We start from the raw sequence: 16423 nt of genomic DNA, 5'->3' as shown, positions 1-16423 counted from the left end.
AGAAGCTGAAGAGGAAGTTAGGTAGCAGCAGTTGGTGTGAAGTGATGCGTAAACAGGAAGTAGATATGAAGAGATTGCTTTCAGTCTTCAGCTGCAGGGACTGGACGAGGAGGCGATGGCGTACGTGCATTTACCCAACCTCTTCTTCAACGGCATGCTGCAGCCGCTCTTTGATCTGGGACCCATTGTCGTCACGCTACCTCAGGTGAGAGCGTTAGGCTTTTACTCTGAAAGGGCCACCATTGTGACATTCCTCCACGCATGCTCCTCAGGTGAACCGCATCCAATCTACCTTGTGGGCTGCCCTTGGATTTTCCCACGTAAGAACCGCTTGTGCGTCCTCTCAAGGTCACGTGATCAGATAAGCATGTGATTGGCTGTAGGGCCTTGTGGAGGTGGAGCTAATGGAGCCTCCTGCTGTCAGTGTTCATCAGACCGGATTCACCATCAGAACCAGCGCCACAGTCCGACCACCCGGAAAGAAATCTGTATTTATTTTGGTAAGCATCCGTCAGAGAAAGGAGCCTGTAGGTGGCAGCGCGCATCACCGCTTCTTCTTCTTCTTCTGCTGTTTTTTCTCTATCTTCTTTTGCTTTTCCTGCAGACCTGTGAGGTGTTCTTTAGGGTGGACATCAAAGGAAATCAACTGGTTCTTCTTCATAGGAGTGCCAGGTGAGAACACGCGCGCGCACACACACACACACACACACACACACACACACATCATGTCTACTAAAAACATTATCGTAAGCTTTATGAATTTTCTTCCTCAGATGTGAAGTTCGCTCATCAAAGTTGTTGGGAAAAGTTGTAGTAAGATCTGATGTGATCATCCTAATCATGTTATCACTTATGTTTCAAGACACACATCACTGCGTGTGTGTGTGTGTGTGTGTGTGTGTGTTTGCAGAGAAAACGCTTACAGGTCATCCTTGTATCCAAAGTAAAAAGTAAGAACATTTCACACTATTAATTCACTATGTGACACAACATGCATGCGTGTGTGTGTGTGTGTGTGTGTGTGTGTGTGTGTGTAGAATGGCTTGCCAAAGTAGAGATTCCACAACCTAAAGGAGTCACCATTTGCCAGATGGACTATTATGATGTGAGTCACCACGAGTCCCCACAAGTTGCTACAAGTTACGACTAGTGAGATGTGTGTGTGTGTGTGTGTGTGTGTGTGTGTGTGTGTCTATAGGGTGCACTGGTGGTCCGAGGAAACATCAGCTTAGTTCAGGATGTGATCCAGAACCGTGTGAAACTTCTGCTTAAGAGGATAGGAGCCAGCAGCCGTCCCCAGTGATCTTGTGGCGTCTTTGAGTTGCCATAGCAACAGCAGCATCTTTTGATCTTCTTGAGAAGCACACCATGAGAAAAATAAACCAATCATCTTTTCCATGCTGTACATAATGGATTGATGGATGTGACATTGTACCACTGGTGAAGCAAAACCTTCATTTATTTTTCATCTCATTAAAGAAATGTGAATTTAGACTAAAATGTCTTTTACAAATATAACATATGATAAAAGTCAAGGAAAAAAATGACGTGTGATTATCACCTGTGCAAACCTATTATTGATAAATTAACATTTCAAAGCTTTTAACAGAAGATGCACATTTTTACACACTGGAAAAAACGCATACCTGTAAATCAATTTAATTCGTAATAAAGTTAAGAAAATAACATATTTCTTACATATGTGGACATGTGAGAGTAATGTTGGACACTGAATAAGACATTTAGTCACAAACGGTGTTGAATAGCGATATTCAGCAACAATAATAATAATAAACATGTGCGTATGGATTACATTTCACATTTCAAACTGGCCAATAGCGTCATTAGGAAGAAGTGGCAGGAGAACGTCAGGAAATTGTACTCTGTGTCGTTGTTTAGGGTGGGAATAATTTCTGTGTAACACCAAACAATGGACCGACATAAAAGGCGGGGCTTCATTCATAAGCAACTACTGTAAATTATGAAGAGAAACAGCAAAAGTAAGACAAGATTCATTATTAGAGGAATAATACTCGCACCGTTCACATTGGTTAACGCTAGCTTCAAGCTAGGTGAAGTCTGTGGTGTAAATCTTCTGAGTTTATGGAATTATTCATGACATATTCTGTGTTTATGCTTGTTGTTTACATCCATGGAAGCGCTTGTGGTTTGAGCGTTTAGCTGACGTCATGACAATCATCCATTATGATCATTTGTGTAACAATAGCTTATATAACAATAGCCAGCTAGCCATGACCACAGGGCGTCACAGGTGGAGGAAGACGGCGTGGCCTCCACATTTGGCTCCCGCCAAACCTGCTGGAATCAAACGACAGCACGCTGGTCTTCACGTTCCGTCTTGGTGCCTCTTGACGTTGATGGGAGGCTGCAAGGTCGAAGGTTGGCATGAGGAAGGGCAAAACAAAAAGAGCGGGAAACTCCTCTAAGCGCTCACCATACACGTGTGTTCGGGGGCAAAGGTCACGCCTCTGCATGGCCGCTCCTGAGATCCGCCGCTGGCCGAGCGCTTCCTCATGATACCTGCAGAGAGCGACAAGTGTCCTGTGACTGTCATGTGACCCCCCCCCAACCCCTTCAGGCCGCAGTGTGCCCTCCCACCTGCGGGGGGCAGCACTTCCGCTCTCTGAAGACTGTTTCTGCGAGCAAGCGGGAAGCCGCGGCGTTGGTTGAGTACAGCGGCCGGGGAGACCACGCCCAGGGGCGGAACTTTTCCCATCTTCAGGCAGAGCTCCTCGATCTCTCGCCTTTGATTGGCCTGCAGCTCGTGCACCTCCAGCAGGTGTCTGGGACAGCGGGGTAGGGGGTGGGGGGGCTTATAAAACATCACAGCTAATTGGTTTCCATGGTAATGCACTCACCTTTCCCGAAGCTCCTTCAGCCCTTCCCACATCTCATCGTTGTCATTCTCGGATTCATCAGAACTGACGTATGACACTGAGCGGGTCCGTGATTGGCTGCCAGCTGGCCCCTCCCATATGCCCGTTAACCTGCGGCCCGCGCCCCTCCTCCTCTTCTCCTCCCCTCCTCCAGAGGGAAAGGCGGTCACTGTGCAGAGGCTGCTCTCTGATTGGCTCTCCTCATCTGTAATGCTCTCTGAGCTCTCTGATTGGCTCATCTGAGACGGGGGCGGAGAACGTGTGGTGGGTGCGGCCTTCTGAAGGGGGTGGGGCTCTGGATGATGGCCATCTGGAGGGTCTTGAGAGGTTGCCACTTGGAAACGACCCACGCTGAAGGTGGAAGTTGTGTTTGCTGGAAAAGATCAGAAGGTGGCACTAGACTTTCACTTTCACATGGAGGCCCAACGCGACCCTCTCACCCTCACCGTCCTGCGCTGCTGATGGTCCAGGTGGCGGGGTGATGGCGGACACAACCTGGATCAGGACATCGTCACAAATCATGTAGTGTTGACAGCATTAGCATTACCATTAGCACATTACTTTGTGTGGAGGAAACCCAGCAGGAAGGGACGGGGTCGGGCCCGGAGCAGAACCTGTGCGAGGTAATCAGGTAATCAGGGTGGATTGATGAGGACGTGACACTGACGCGTGATCTCACCAGTCAATTACCATGAGGGGGCGAAGTCAAGCCATCCCAAAACTGTACCGGACTTTGACGCTGGAAGGAAAAGACACCAGAGTTCTGATCCCGCCTTACATCTCAGAACCAGGCTGACCTGGGATCAGGAAACCTACTCACCTCTCCTGGACTCCGGCTGGCCGACGCCCCCTGGCGACTGTTGGCGGGGGTGCCTGTCCCTGTTGGTTGAGGGGAGTGAGGTGCAGCCCAAGAGGCGTGGCTCTGAGGGCGGAGCTTTGAGCCTAAAGATGGAGGCACGGGAGGGGAGAAGGGAAGATGGGGGGCGAGCAGGGGACTGGGGGACCCGTGAGGGGGTATAAAAGTCTGGGCTACGCTCATGGCTAGTGATAGCATGTTGGCCAGGGAGAACAGGGGTTGGTTGGGGGGGGGCCACTGAGGAGAGGGGGCGACCGTGGAGGAGAGGGGGGTGAGGAACGAGGAGTTACTGTGGGCCTGAGGGGGGACGGCAGGCGAGGTGTAGGGGGAGTACGGGGGAGACAATGGGTAGTACTGGGAGGGAGGCAGAGTGTCTGTGTGGGGGGGGAGCAGGGGTCACAGAAGACAAAGGTGAGCTAACTCATTTTAACAGAAAGATGACTTGAATCATGGGGGGGTTCACATAGGGGTGCTAGCAAGAGGCTACCTGAATAATTGCGTAGCGATGGCGGGCACAGCAGGCTGGAGAGGGGCGTGGCGTCATGATCAATGTAAACGGGGGACGGCTCAGCCTCTGTGGAGTCTGACAGGAAGATACAAAGTAGAAGAGAGATGATTGCCCCCCCCCCCCCCCCCCCCCCCCCCCCCCCACACACACACACACACACACATCTTCCCATCTTACCAGTTAGGGACGAGCTGGATGGCGTCCTGGGGAGGTTTGCAGCTGCCATCTTTGGCTAACGACACAGTGACATGATTTAGAAATGATGATGATGTCACTTCCTGTTGTGTTTTCTTCAAACGCACCTTGGACTCGGGAAGCGGTGGGGCGTGCTGATGGATCATAGACTCCGCCCTGTTGATGATGTCATACATGCGCTGGATGAACTCTTCCGTCTCAGAAGGCAGGATGAAGTCTCTGTGGGTCTGAGGACACCAGACACTCCTTTTACTCTTTGTCCTCTGCATAGAGTAGTGCTCTCTTACTATGTACTGTCTTACTACATGCTGTCTTACTACATACTGTCCTCCTACATATAGTACTATCTTACTTCATACTGTCCCACTACCTACTGTCCTACAATGTACTGTTGTACTAAGTACTGTCTTACTACGTTCTGTCCTACTACCTACTGTCTTACAATGTACTGTCTTACCACATACTGCTCTACTGCATAGTGTTCTTTGTAGTGATTGACTACGTAGTGTTGCACTGTGTAGTGTTGTACTAGGAGTTGACAGGAAGGGAGGCAGGGCAGGGTCTCACTGCTCACCATGACGGAGGCGATGTCCTCGGGGTCATCTCCGTCCAGGTCAAACTTGAAAGTGACCATCTTGCTGTCATGGGTGGTCAGCTGACATTCCACAACGCGGTCTCCCATGTTGGACACCTGCAAGAATGCATGTGACCATCACGCAAACACAAATGCATCCACGTGTGACCGGGAGATGGCGATATCCTCACCCCCGTGATCCTCAGGCGAGCCCTCGTTCTTTTCCTCAACTTCCTGCCACTCACTTCCTGGTTGCTCTTGTCTGATTGGCCGTCGTTGCCGTCACTCAAACCCGACGTCACGTCAGAGGCGTAGCTGGGAGTCAGAAAAAGAAGTCGCGTCCTTGAAAGAAGGTCGATGTGAGCACGTGCGCATGTGTGGGCGGTACCTGTCCACGGGCGACGAGAAGCCGCCGACTGATGCTGATGGCGGCTGCTGGGACACAGCGATGCTCTGTATGGACGACAAACAAGATGGCTGCTACTGCGTCTGCCATGGCCCCGCCCCCTACTCACCCTGGGGAAGCGCAGCACAGGAAGGGGCGGAGGCTTTGACACACGAGCTCTGGAAATGACAGGAAGGGGCGGGGCCTCTGCCTTGTTCAGCACACCTGGGCTGCTTGCCATCTTGTCTTCGTCTCCTCCTGTCCTGCTGCTTTTGGGCGGAGCTTGTAGCCAGGGCACGGCAGGAGCATCAGTGACGTCCTGCTGGAATTTGGACGTTTGATCCACTTTTACTCATGACAGATTTCCCACATTATTGGTACATTACTCATCTGAGCCTGAACGCACCGTGGCGGTCACCTGAGCCGCAGCAGGCCAGTTTGAGGCTCCTTGTTGACTGGACGTCTGGGGAGGAGGTGGAGGGTGTTCCCTCCCGAGGATGGTGTCATCCTGTAGGTCGCCCTGAGCCAAGCGGCGGCGCTCCTCGCGTTGGCGCTTGATGATGGTGACGCGGTCTCTGAGGGCCTTGGCCACCAGTTTGTAGTCCCCCTCGGACACAAAGCCCAGCACCACCTGGGAGAGGGCGGGACAGGTGAGCGCCAGCCAAGCTTATGACAGTGACATCATGTGGTGCTACCATTTCCTGGGCCACCTCCTCTGGGACGTCTTTGTAGAGCTCAAAGAATAACTCAATGGCATCGCTGTCCTTGTATTTCCCATGAAGCCTCTTGGTACCATCCATCCTCAGCCACAGCTTCAGCGCCGCTTTCCTACCGTCGTCATCCTCAGCCAGCTCAACGTGGACGCCCAGCTGGCCATGGAAGAAGCGGTGGTCCAGAAGGTCCTGAACTGTGAACCTGCAATTGCGAGTGGCCGGTGAAGAGGTGTGGAGGTTAGCGTACTAATGCTGAGATGGTCTTCCTACCGCTCGCTGCTCTTGGTGCGGATGCAGCCCTCAATGATCTCCTTCAGCTCCGGGACTTGGACTTGAGAAAAACTGTCCGGTTTGATTCCCTGGAAGACGAGGCGACTGAGATACGTGGACGAGGCAGAAAGGAGCTCAGCTGGATGCCACTTACACTGGTGACCTTGCGGTAGATCTGAGCAGCGTTCTCACATTCAGAGTATGGATACTCGGACGTGGCCATCTCCAGGATGCACATTCCGAAGGCGTAGACATCCACGGCCTCATCGTACTTTTCCTCATACATCTCTGGGGCCATGAACTCCGGTGTTCCTGCGCGCAGAGCATGCTGCGTGATGTCACTGTGATGTCATGGCAATGGCAGCTGAGGCTCTTACCGATCACGCTCTTGGCGAAGGAGGCCTTCTTGAGCGTGGCAAGGCCCAGATCTCCGATCTTGATGGAGGCAGAGGGTCCGGTGATGAAGATGTTGTCGCACTTGAGGTCGCGGTGCAGGATGGGGGGGCTGCGCGAGTGCAGGAAGTGCAGACCTTTGAGAATCTGGAAGCTCCAGCGCTTTAGCAGCTTCAGCTTCATCTGACGAAATCTGCGCAAGTACCTGAGGGGGCAGTGGTCAGTGGGACAGAAGACACTGGGTGGGTGGAGGGGAGCGGGGCCCAGTGGACTCACGTCTTGAGGGTCCCTGACGTCATGAGCTCTGTTACCAGGATGGTGCACTTGTGACCTTTCAGCACCGACTTCCACGAGTCGAAGAAGCGAACGATGTTTGGATGCTGGAGAGCTTTCAGCATTCCCACCTCCTCGCTGAACCTCTGCCGCTCCGCCTTGCTCAGACGGTGAGTCTGATGGGTGAAAGGTCAAAGGATCAACGTGTAGGTCGTCAGCGTGTTTGTTATCAATACCAGCCAGCTGGCGCTGGTGCGGTCTGCAAAGTGCTGAGTCATTAGCGTGTTATCTCACATGTGCACTTGCATGATGAGCTGTATGATGACATCACTGGCTTCAGCCAGTAGCAGCACAGGAGGTCAAGGTAGCACAATATGTGTGTTTGTGTGTGTGTGTGTGCACCTGTGCTACCTGCAGCTCGCACCAGGCCACCTCCACGGTAGTCTCGGTGTCCAGACCCTTGTAGACCGTCTTGAAGGATCCTCGGCCGATCTCGACGTTGAACTTGAGGAAGCGTCCGTCCGGAGAAGACGCCACCGCCTTTGTCTCCACCTCGTCGTGCTCCTCCTCTTCCTTCTGTTGCCACGGTAACGACTCCCTGTTGGATGACAACAATGCCACCGCCATATCCTCCCCTTCCTCAGAGCTGCTGTCCAATTGGACGTCCAGGGAATCGTCCACGTGGATTGTTCCGGGAAGAGGAGGACAGGCGAGAGTCTCAGGCTTCATGGTGTCTTCATGTGGGTCTGGACCAGCAGATGTTTCTGCCTTCACTCCTCTGACATGCTCTATCAGCTGGGGGCAGATGGTAGGAGGAGTTAGGACAAGCTCCGCCCCCAGACACCTGGAAGACAACAACATTTACACGTGAACTATATATGAACTACATCAATATTTTATATTGTTTATATAAACATACATATACTATTGTTGTCATTTATTTACGTCAAGTTAAGAACCAGAGAGGAAGAAGTAAAAGTATTTCTGTACTCTCCACCACTGCGCTGCGCAGAACGTGGAAGTCGATTAGTCACGTCTCGATTAATGTTTTCTGGGATCTCCTCGTACTGCCTGCGTCGTCCCACAATCCTTTGTGCTGCATAATAGTTGCCAGTCATTGTAGCGAACGCTTGAGAGGGCAGTAGTTTATTAAAAAGCTGTCTTTGTGCTGTGAACTGCTTCTTTTCCACGAGCACACACCATGAAGGAGACAGCGGCCAAGCGGCGGGACCGAGCGGGAGGCCGAGACCGGGACTCGAAGACTGACAAGCCGAAAGAGGTCGGCGCCGAGCCGCAGGACGTGGAGATGCCCGAGGCGGAGGCTGCTAGCTCTGCTAAGCAGCCCAAAGAGATGGACAGTCTCACTTTGGACGGTAAAGAGGACCGCTTTCTCGAACGGTACCAATGAGACCGCACCGGTACCAAAGACGCTGAAAACTCAACTTCTTGGACGCTAGCTTCGTTTAGCTTGTTAGCATCAGCGTTTCGCTGATGACGTCACCGAGCTAATGTTTTTTAAATCGGTTGTAGTTTGAACACAAACACCATTATTTATATATGATACACACATTATTGTAAATACATCACATGAATCCAATCCCATATAAGAGTGTTATGGGCTTTAATAATAACTTTAAAGTCAGTCTAAGTTGAAGACAGTGTTTTTGTCCAATGTGGACCTTGATGATGTCGACGTTTACGTGATGACGTCACTGATTGTCTTCGTCCTGGTGGTCAGACATCAAGGAGCACGTCAAACAGATCGAGAAGGCCGTGTCAGGGAAGGAGCCTCGCTTCGTCCTGCGTGCGCTGAGAGCGCTACCGTCTACGAGTCGCCGCCTCAACACGTTGGTGCTGCACAAAGCCATCAGCGGCTTCTTCACCAACAATGCTGCCACCAGAGACTTTCTGCTGTCCTTCCTGGATGAGGTGAGTGCCGGCTTGTCGTGTCTTTCTTCAACAGGCGTCTGACCACATGATGTTTGCATTCAGCCCATGGACATGGTGGACGGAGACGTGCCGTTTCGTCCTAGGACAGGGAAGGCGGCGTCCAGTCCACTGCTGCCAGAGGTGGAAGCCTACCTGCAGCTGCTGCTGGTCGTCCACCTGACCAACAACAAGAGGTTCCCTGAGGTGAGAGCTGAACGGTGCGCTTCGCTTGAACTGTTCAAATTGTCCATCGTTCAACACGTGACTCTGGCCTCCAGGCTCAGAAGGTGTCTGATGACCTGCTGCACAAGATTGCCTCCAAGAACCGCAGGGCCCTGGACCTGGTGGCCGCCAAATGCTACTACTACCACGCCAGGGTCTATGAGTTCTTGGGCCAGTTCGACACCATCCGCAGGTACGCGCCTTGCTTGTCTAGCTCGCCTCTCCCTCATTAGCTGACCTGCTGTCCTTGCTCCCTGCAGCTTCCTGCACACTCGCCTACGCACGGCGACCCTGCGCCATGATGCCGACGGCCAGGCGGTTCTTCTGAACCTTCTGCTGAGGAACTACCTACACTTCAACCTGTACGACCAGGCCGAGAAGCTCGTCTCCAAGTCCGTCTTCCCCGAACTTGCCAACAACAACGAGTGGGCCCGATACCTCTACTACACAGGTGGTGTTAGGGGTGGGGATGGGGGGGCATTCATTGAGATATACAGGAGCCCCTATAGTCTGGACACATATGCAAAAATACATGTATTACAGTGATTCCCACAGGACTGCAGTGCACATCATTGTACATGTGGTTACAGTCCCCTTCCTTGGCTGCTGATGTATTGTCATTTCTGATTTTGGGACGTTGAGTGTTGCTTTGGGTAGTTGTTGTATTATTTTTAATCTACTAGCTAATGTCCTATTCAGACCGGCTTACTCTCCACTGTAACACATTTCCAGATAGATGTTAAAGTGTACTAAGCACTTATCCGTCTCTTTCGCCCGTCTCTTTCGCCACTTTACTTTCTGCTAGCTCGGCAGTTCCTCCATCTTCCTCCAGTGACGATGATACTTGTAATTTATTTAAGGATTCTATGCACTCTGGAAGTATATACTTTAGCCGTGCTAGCTACAGCACAACATTACATGGTGCAGCCCATAGCAGCTTGTCGCGCTCAGTTTTGCCAGACACAGCTCGGTTGCGACATCAACATGCATGATTGCAAAAGAATTCAAGTCGCACAACCCTATTTTGTAGTGTCAAGGGGAGTTGCCCCTGGAGTACCCAGCATTCCTTGCGGCCACCAAGTCATGTGTGTTTTGTTAGTGTTTAGTCGTCGTTACCCACACAGAATGCTAGGTGATTGTTGAGTGTTAACTCACCCCTTACATGTAATGCTGTTTATTTTTTGGTTTCCACCAAGAGTAAGTCTGTCATTCTGTGTGATGACCTTCCCATGTCCGTTTGCACCATGTTGTCAAGCTAGTTAGTGGCTGTGGCTTGAAAAGTGAAACGCACCTCCCTTTAAGGGAAAGTGCACTTTTGTTTAGAATTTTGTGCATCATCATGACACCTCGCCACACCACACCGGCTAGCTACTCACAATGCCTCAAAAGGTAACGCCACATATAGGAGCTGCCGCCACTTCTGCTGTTTTTCTTTTTGAGTTTGGAAAAGTTACGCTAGGTGTAGCGCTCCTTCCTATGTTGCTATGTGAAATCAGTGCACCCAGGAAGGAAATTCCGCTAATGCTTGAAATTAGCAAAATAGTGTAAGTATTCCGTGTTTTCATGAATGTACCCGTTACTACATGCTCACAGCATGGATAAAAAAACAGAAAACTTTGTTGGTGTTTTAATGGTGGCCTTTCTAGGCGGAATACGTGTCGCATTACAGACCCTTTCCAAAAAATTAGAATGTCATGGAAAAGTTGTTTAATTTCCATAATTCCATTCAAAAAGTTAAACTTTCATAGATTATAGATTCAGGGCCCACAATTGAAACGATTTCAAGTGTTTGTTTATTTTTACATAATTTGGGCTTCCAGCTCATAAAACCCACGAAAACAGGAATTCAAAAAAATAGAATACTGTGAAGAAATCACCATTTACTTCTCAGTTTTTGCAGGAAAAAAAAGAAAGAAATTAGGATCACATCAAATCAATCAAAATATGGTACTTTCAAAACGATATGTCAATCTTCAATACTTGGTTGGGAATCCCTTTGCCTTAATCACTGCCTCGATGCCACGTGGCATTGAAGCAATCAGCCTGTGGCATTGCCTGGGAGTTATGGAAGCCCAGATTTCCTTGATGCTTCATGTCAGCTCTTCTTTGTTGTTGGGTCTGGTGCCCCTCATTTTCCTCTTGAGAATACCCCATAGATTCTCAATGGGGTTTAGGTCTGCTGAGTTGGCTGGCCAGTCAAGCACTGTGATGGCATGGGCATCAAAACAGGTTTTGGTGCTTCTGGCGGTATGGGCAGGGGCCAGGTCCTGCTGGAAGATGAAATCTGCATCTTCAAGGAATCATGAAGTCCTCTAAAACATTCTGGTAGACTGTTGCGGTGACCTTGAATTTAAGAAAGCAGAGTTTACCAACACCTGCACCGGACATTGCACCCCAAATCATGACGGACTGTGGATATTTCACACTGGACCTCAGGCAGTTTGGGTTCTGTTCCTCACCCGTCTTCCTCCAAACCCTTGGACCTTGATTCCCAAATGAAAGGCACACTTTACTTTCATGGGAAAAGAGGACCTTGGACCACTGGCCAACAGTCCAGTCCTTCTTCTCCTTGGCCCAGTGGAGACGCTTCCTACGTCGGCTCAGGTTCAGAAGTGGCTTGACCCGAGGAACCCCACAGTTGTAGCCCATCTCCCGGATGCGTCTGAATGTGGTGGTTTTTGAAGCTGTGACTCCCGCCTCATTCCACTCTTTCTGGATCTCTGCCAGATTCTTGAATCTTCCCTGTTTGATAATCCGCTGAAGCCCACGGTCATCTCTTTTGCTGGTGCATCTTCTCCTGCCACATTTTGCCCTTCCTCTAGACTTTCCATTGATATGCTTGGACACAGCACTCTGTGAACAACCAGCCTTCTTAGCTATGAACTTTTGTGGCTTACCCATCCTATGGAGGGTATCAATGATGGTCTTCTGGCCAGTTGTCATGTCTGCAGTCTTCCCCATATTGAACCCAACTGAGACAATTGAACCAAACTGAAGCAATTTAATGACACCTGGGGAAGCCTGTGCAGGTGATTTGAGTTTAGTAGATGATTAGTGTGTGACACTCAGTTTAAAACATTCATGCCCTGCAAAATTTGGGCTGATTTCTTCACAGTATTCTAATTTTTTGAATTCCTGTTTTTGTGGGTTTAATGAGCTGGAAGCCCAAATTATGTAAAAATAAACAAATAAACACTTGAAATCGTTTCAATTGTGGGCCCTGAATCTATAATCTATGAAAGTTTAACTTTTTGAATGGAATTATGGAAATTAAACAACTTTTCCATGACATTCTAATTTTTTGGAAAGGGTCTGTACATGCATTCATTAGCTGCCTCTTTTTACCTGTTTTTGTATCTCTACCAATGTATCACATAAGGATTGTGGATAATGGGCTTTTTTTTTTTTAAAAAAGGGCACTTTTTCTTTAAGCAAGCTCAAGTGCTTCTGATTTTGCAGTTATGATGCCATATATGGTACGGAATTGTAACTACAACCCACTCAGACAGTCCTATTGTAACGTGATCGGGGCGAGGGTGAGCAGATTGCGCCAAATCTTTGTGTTGATCCAAATTTATTGCGGCCGTCACAGCACTGTATTATACAATATATATGACATCATTAATCGAAAGTGTTTCCTTCTTTTCAACTCAATGAAGTCATTTGTATATGCTTGCATTTTTATATAATGTATTTGGGGCGGAAAGTAAGTCAGGTTTTGACCCAGGTGTCATGTGACATGCAGGTCGCATTAAAGCCATCCAGCTGGAGTACTCTGAGGCTCGCAGAACTCTGACCAATGCGCTGAGGAAAGCACCTCAACACACTGCTGTGGGCTTCAAACAAACGGTTGGTGCACACACACACACACACACACATTCAGCCAGCATGCAGCAAGCATGTGCGTGTGTGCAGGTCCACAAGCTGCTGATCGTGGTGGAGTTGTTGTTAGGAGAGATTCCTGACAGGCTCCAGTTCAGACAGCCGTCACTCAAGAGGTCTCTGATGCCCTACTTCCTGCTGACTCAGGGTCAGTGCTGATAGGCGTTAACGCCACCTGCAGGACACCTGCCATGCTGACTGTTGATGATTGTGTGTGTGTGTGTGTGTGTGTGTACATGTGCAGCAGTGAGAACGGGAAACCTGTCCAAGTTCAACCAGGTGTTGGAGCAGTTTGGTGAGAAGTTCCAGGCTGACGGCACGTACACGCTCATCATCCGCTTGAGACACAACGTCATCAAGACTGGTGAGTTAACTGCTCTGCACCGCCGCTGCGACATGACAAGATCTACAAAGGACACAACCGTGTGCGTGTGTAGGTGTGCGCATGATCAGCCTGTCCTACTCTCGCATCTCGCTGGCTGACATCGCTCTCAAGCTGCAGCTGGACAGTCCAGAAGATGCCGAGTTCATAGTGGCCAAGGTAATTCCCATATCTTGACACACACAACTACACACCGCTATGCAACTTCACTGCCATGCGTGCGTGTGTGTCTGCATGGGTGTGTTGCAGGCCATCAGAGACGGCGTGATCGAGGCGAGCATCAATCACGAGAAAGGCTTTGTCCAATCCAAAGAAACCATGGACATCTACGGCACCCGAGAACCTCAGCTGGCTTTCCACCAGAGAATCTCCTTCTGCTTGGACATACACAACATGTCTGTCAAGGTAAGCACGCCACACTCACATGACTGCACAGGTCACATGACGTGTAAGACTCCTCTTTGTCATGCAGGCTATGAGGTTTCCACCAAAAGCTTACAACAAAGACCTGGAATCAGCAGAGGTAACACACACACACACACACACACACACACACACCTTCAGTGACTGAGGCTGCTTTCACAGCTAAATATTATTATTGTTATATATGAATATGTATGTTGTATGTACGCTATCTTATGCTATTATTTGCCAGCGTGTGTCTAAACTTTTGACTGGTGCCCTATATAATATGTAATCTGTATAGTGTACACGTGCTGTATTTAGTACAGCATGTATAGTGTGCACGGTGATCTATATAGTATGTATGTTAAATGCATATTGTGCCTGATGCTAGGAGAAAACCCTTCCTTCAAGGGGGTCCAAAGTGCACATTTGTGGCCCACAGCTTATTCTAAAAATGTTAGAAAATTACAAAAAAAAAACACAGTAAAGGTTGTAAGATCAAACAGGCATGTTGGAAGGAGAAAAAGATGAATAGTTAAAACTAATAATATGCTTTGTCAGCTATAACACATAGGATGTTAAAAAAAACAAACATAGTAGGTCCATGCTATTCACAGAGGTTACCTTCCAAGACCCCCAGTGAATGGCGAAGAACTACAAATAATGGACACAGCCTATTATACTAATATACTGTATTACACTAATATGCCGATCCCACTTATTAATGACATTTAGAATAGTGCTGGATGCATGAATAAACAATGACAGGCATGTAGTATGCAGCATTGTACTTATACAACATCTTGTCTTCTCAAAGCATCTGTCTGCTGGAAAGTGTTGTTTTCAGCGCCCTCTCCTGGATTCATTGCAGCAACATTTTTCCCCCCCTCCTGTCGATAGCACCATCAAATACTTTCTACTTTCTATACAAGTTGGCATCGTAGAAAGTCATTCATTACCATTTGAAGCAGATAAATAAATCTGAATATGCGTGGGAGCGAATGCCAAACCACAAATAGGGGGGGATTCTGTACAATGCTATTCTACTCTCTACTGTACTGTATAGAAGTTGTTAGCATATGTACAGTTGAAGTTTACATGCAGTGTTTTTCTCACCATCTAAAATGGAATCTGACTAAACTTTTCCTGTTTTAGATCGGTTAGGATTACATCATTTTTTTCTATTTGCTAAATGCTGCAATTATGAGAGAGACCGTATTTTTATGACTTTCTTCACAAAGTCAAAAGCTGACATAGACAAATATGACTACGTCTTTAAAGAATGTGGGAAAGCCCACACGATGATGACGTGGCTTTGGAAGCTTCTGATGGAGGAACGTGTGCAGGTATTTTTTGGGCCACGCCTCCCTCTTCATTCTTTGACATTAATAAATCAGCTAAGATATCAGGAAAGAAATTGTGGAGCTCCACAAGTCTACTTCATCCATGGGTGCAATTTCCAGATGCTTGAAGATGCCACATTCATCTTTTCAAACTATTTTTATTATTATTATTAGCATATACAACATGGGAATTTTCCAGCCATCCCACCACTCAGGAAGGGGACAGGTTCTGTGTCCCAGAGATGAACATTTTTTGGTCCAAAACGTGCGACTCAACCCCAGAAGCAAATCTAAGGGTTAAGAGTGTGTCATTATCCACAGTCACATTGTCTTATAGCAACAAGAGCTGAAAGACCACGTACTTCCAAGAAACCATTCACCCAAATGTACACCGGGACAAAGACATGTCCGGTGGTGTGATGAAAGGCATGGTTACATTTGGAGGAAAAAGGCTTGCAAACCTGAGAAGAGCATCCCAACTCTGAAGTCTGGGCGTGGCAGCAGGGTGGTGTGGGACTGTTTTGCTGCACTTGATAAAATACATCTACATCATGAAGAAAGAACTTTATGTGGACATATTGAAGCGACGCCTCAAGCTATCAGCCAGGGAAGTTGAAGCTTCCAAAGGCTTTAGAAACATGATGATGAGCCATAGAACCCCACGTCCTCTGCGGCTGGTGGGATGGCGTGCTAGAGTCCTCCACACGTTTGTAACTGACGAGCTAACAACATTTAATAACAACCGGCCGTGCACTCTGCAGGACCATGTCCTCATCAAGCGAAAAGCAGACACATGACATCACCTTTGTAGACACATCTGCCAATGACAAGTTGTGTGTGTGTTCAGGAGCGTCGGGAACGTGAACAGCAGGATCTGGAGTTCGCCAAAGAAATGGCCGAAGATGACGACGACAGCTTCCCCTGAGCCCCTCAGCTGGCTTCCTGTCCAGACAGCGGCAGTCCTCATGTCCTCTTTGTTTTTTTTGCTGTGGTGTATGAACCAATAAAAGACCGTGACTTTGTTCATGTGTCCATTGTGTCCTAAATCCTGCATCTTTTTTCATTTTATTTTTTTAATCCCTTTTGCTTGTGACCTTCCTGTTCCCAAGCAGGAAGTGTTTGACTTTTTTTTTTTAAACAATCTTTATTAGTAGGAAAGAAGTATACAATAATACAAATATCAGAAATCAAAGAAC

At 48.6% G+C, this 16423-nt stretch overlaps 2 protein-coding genes across 4 annotated transcripts; one reads left to right on the top strand and one right to left on the bottom strand.

Annotated features, from left to right (window-relative positions):
• Positions 1 to 1425: 1425 nt before the first annotated feature.
• LOC129170901 (serine/threonine-protein kinase WNK4-like) lies at positions 1426 to 8057 on the bottom strand. Of its 3 annotated transcripts, XM_054759030.1 has the most exons (23): positions 7984 to 8057; positions 7467 to 7908; positions 7068 to 7240; positions 6776 to 6996; positions 6553 to 6710; positions 6399 to 6487; positions 6111 to 6330; positions 5822 to 6046; positions 5546 to 5737; positions 5419 to 5483; positions 5222 to 5345; positions 5031 to 5147; positions 4564 to 4683; positions 4439 to 4493; positions 4241 to 4336; positions 3718 to 4127; positions 3588 to 3636; positions 3459 to 3511; positions 3338 to 3392; positions 2880 to 3270; positions 2620 to 2804; positions 2456 to 2541; positions 1430 to 2386 (listed from the first exon to the last, which is right to left on the bottom strand). In XM_054759030.1, coding segments are annotated over exons 1-23 (3567 nt in total). In that variant the 5' UTR covers positions 7986 to 8057; the 3' UTR covers positions 1430 to 2347. The 3 variants fall into 3 exon arrangements, with proteins under 3 accessions (XP_054615006.1, XP_054615007.1, XP_054615005.1); XM_054759032.1 differs by lacking the exon at positions 7984 to 8057 and having other exon boundaries at positions 1429 to 2386; positions 2461 to 2541; positions 7359 to 7610; XM_054759031.1 differs by lacking the exon at positions 7984 to 8057 and having other exon boundaries at positions 1426 to 2386; positions 2461 to 2541; positions 6776 to 7240; positions 7359 to 7610.
• Positions 7117 to 16249, top strand: psmd3 (proteasome 26S subunit, non-ATPase 3). Its single transcript, XM_054759042.1, has 12 exons — positions 7117 to 8437; positions 8803 to 8993; positions 9057 to 9197; positions 9272 to 9408; positions 9476 to 9666; positions 12961 to 13064; positions 13131 to 13245; positions 13342 to 13461; positions 13535 to 13638; positions 13729 to 13884; positions 13952 to 14002; positions 16075 to 16249. Exons 1-12 carry the CDS (start codon positions 8266 to 8268, stop codon positions 16150 to 16152), a joined length of 1560 nt encoding a protein of 519 aa, XP_054615017.1. The 5' UTR covers positions 7117 to 8265; the 3' UTR covers positions 16153 to 16249.
• The last annotated feature ends 174 nt before the right edge of the window (positions 16250 to 16423 follow it).

Source organism: Dunckerocampus dactyliophorus, chromosome 18 (genome assembly GCF_027744805.1).
Source record: "Dunckerocampus dactyliophorus isolate RoL2022-P2 chromosome 18, RoL_Ddac_1.1, whole genome shotgun sequence".
In the NCBI taxonomy this organism is placed as follows: Eukaryota; Metazoa; Chordata; class Actinopteri; order Syngnathiformes; family Syngnathidae; genus Dunckerocampus; species Dunckerocampus dactyliophorus.
The sequence above is the reverse complement of the archived record's forward strand: the minus strand, read 5'-3'. Positions and strand labels throughout refer to the sequence as shown.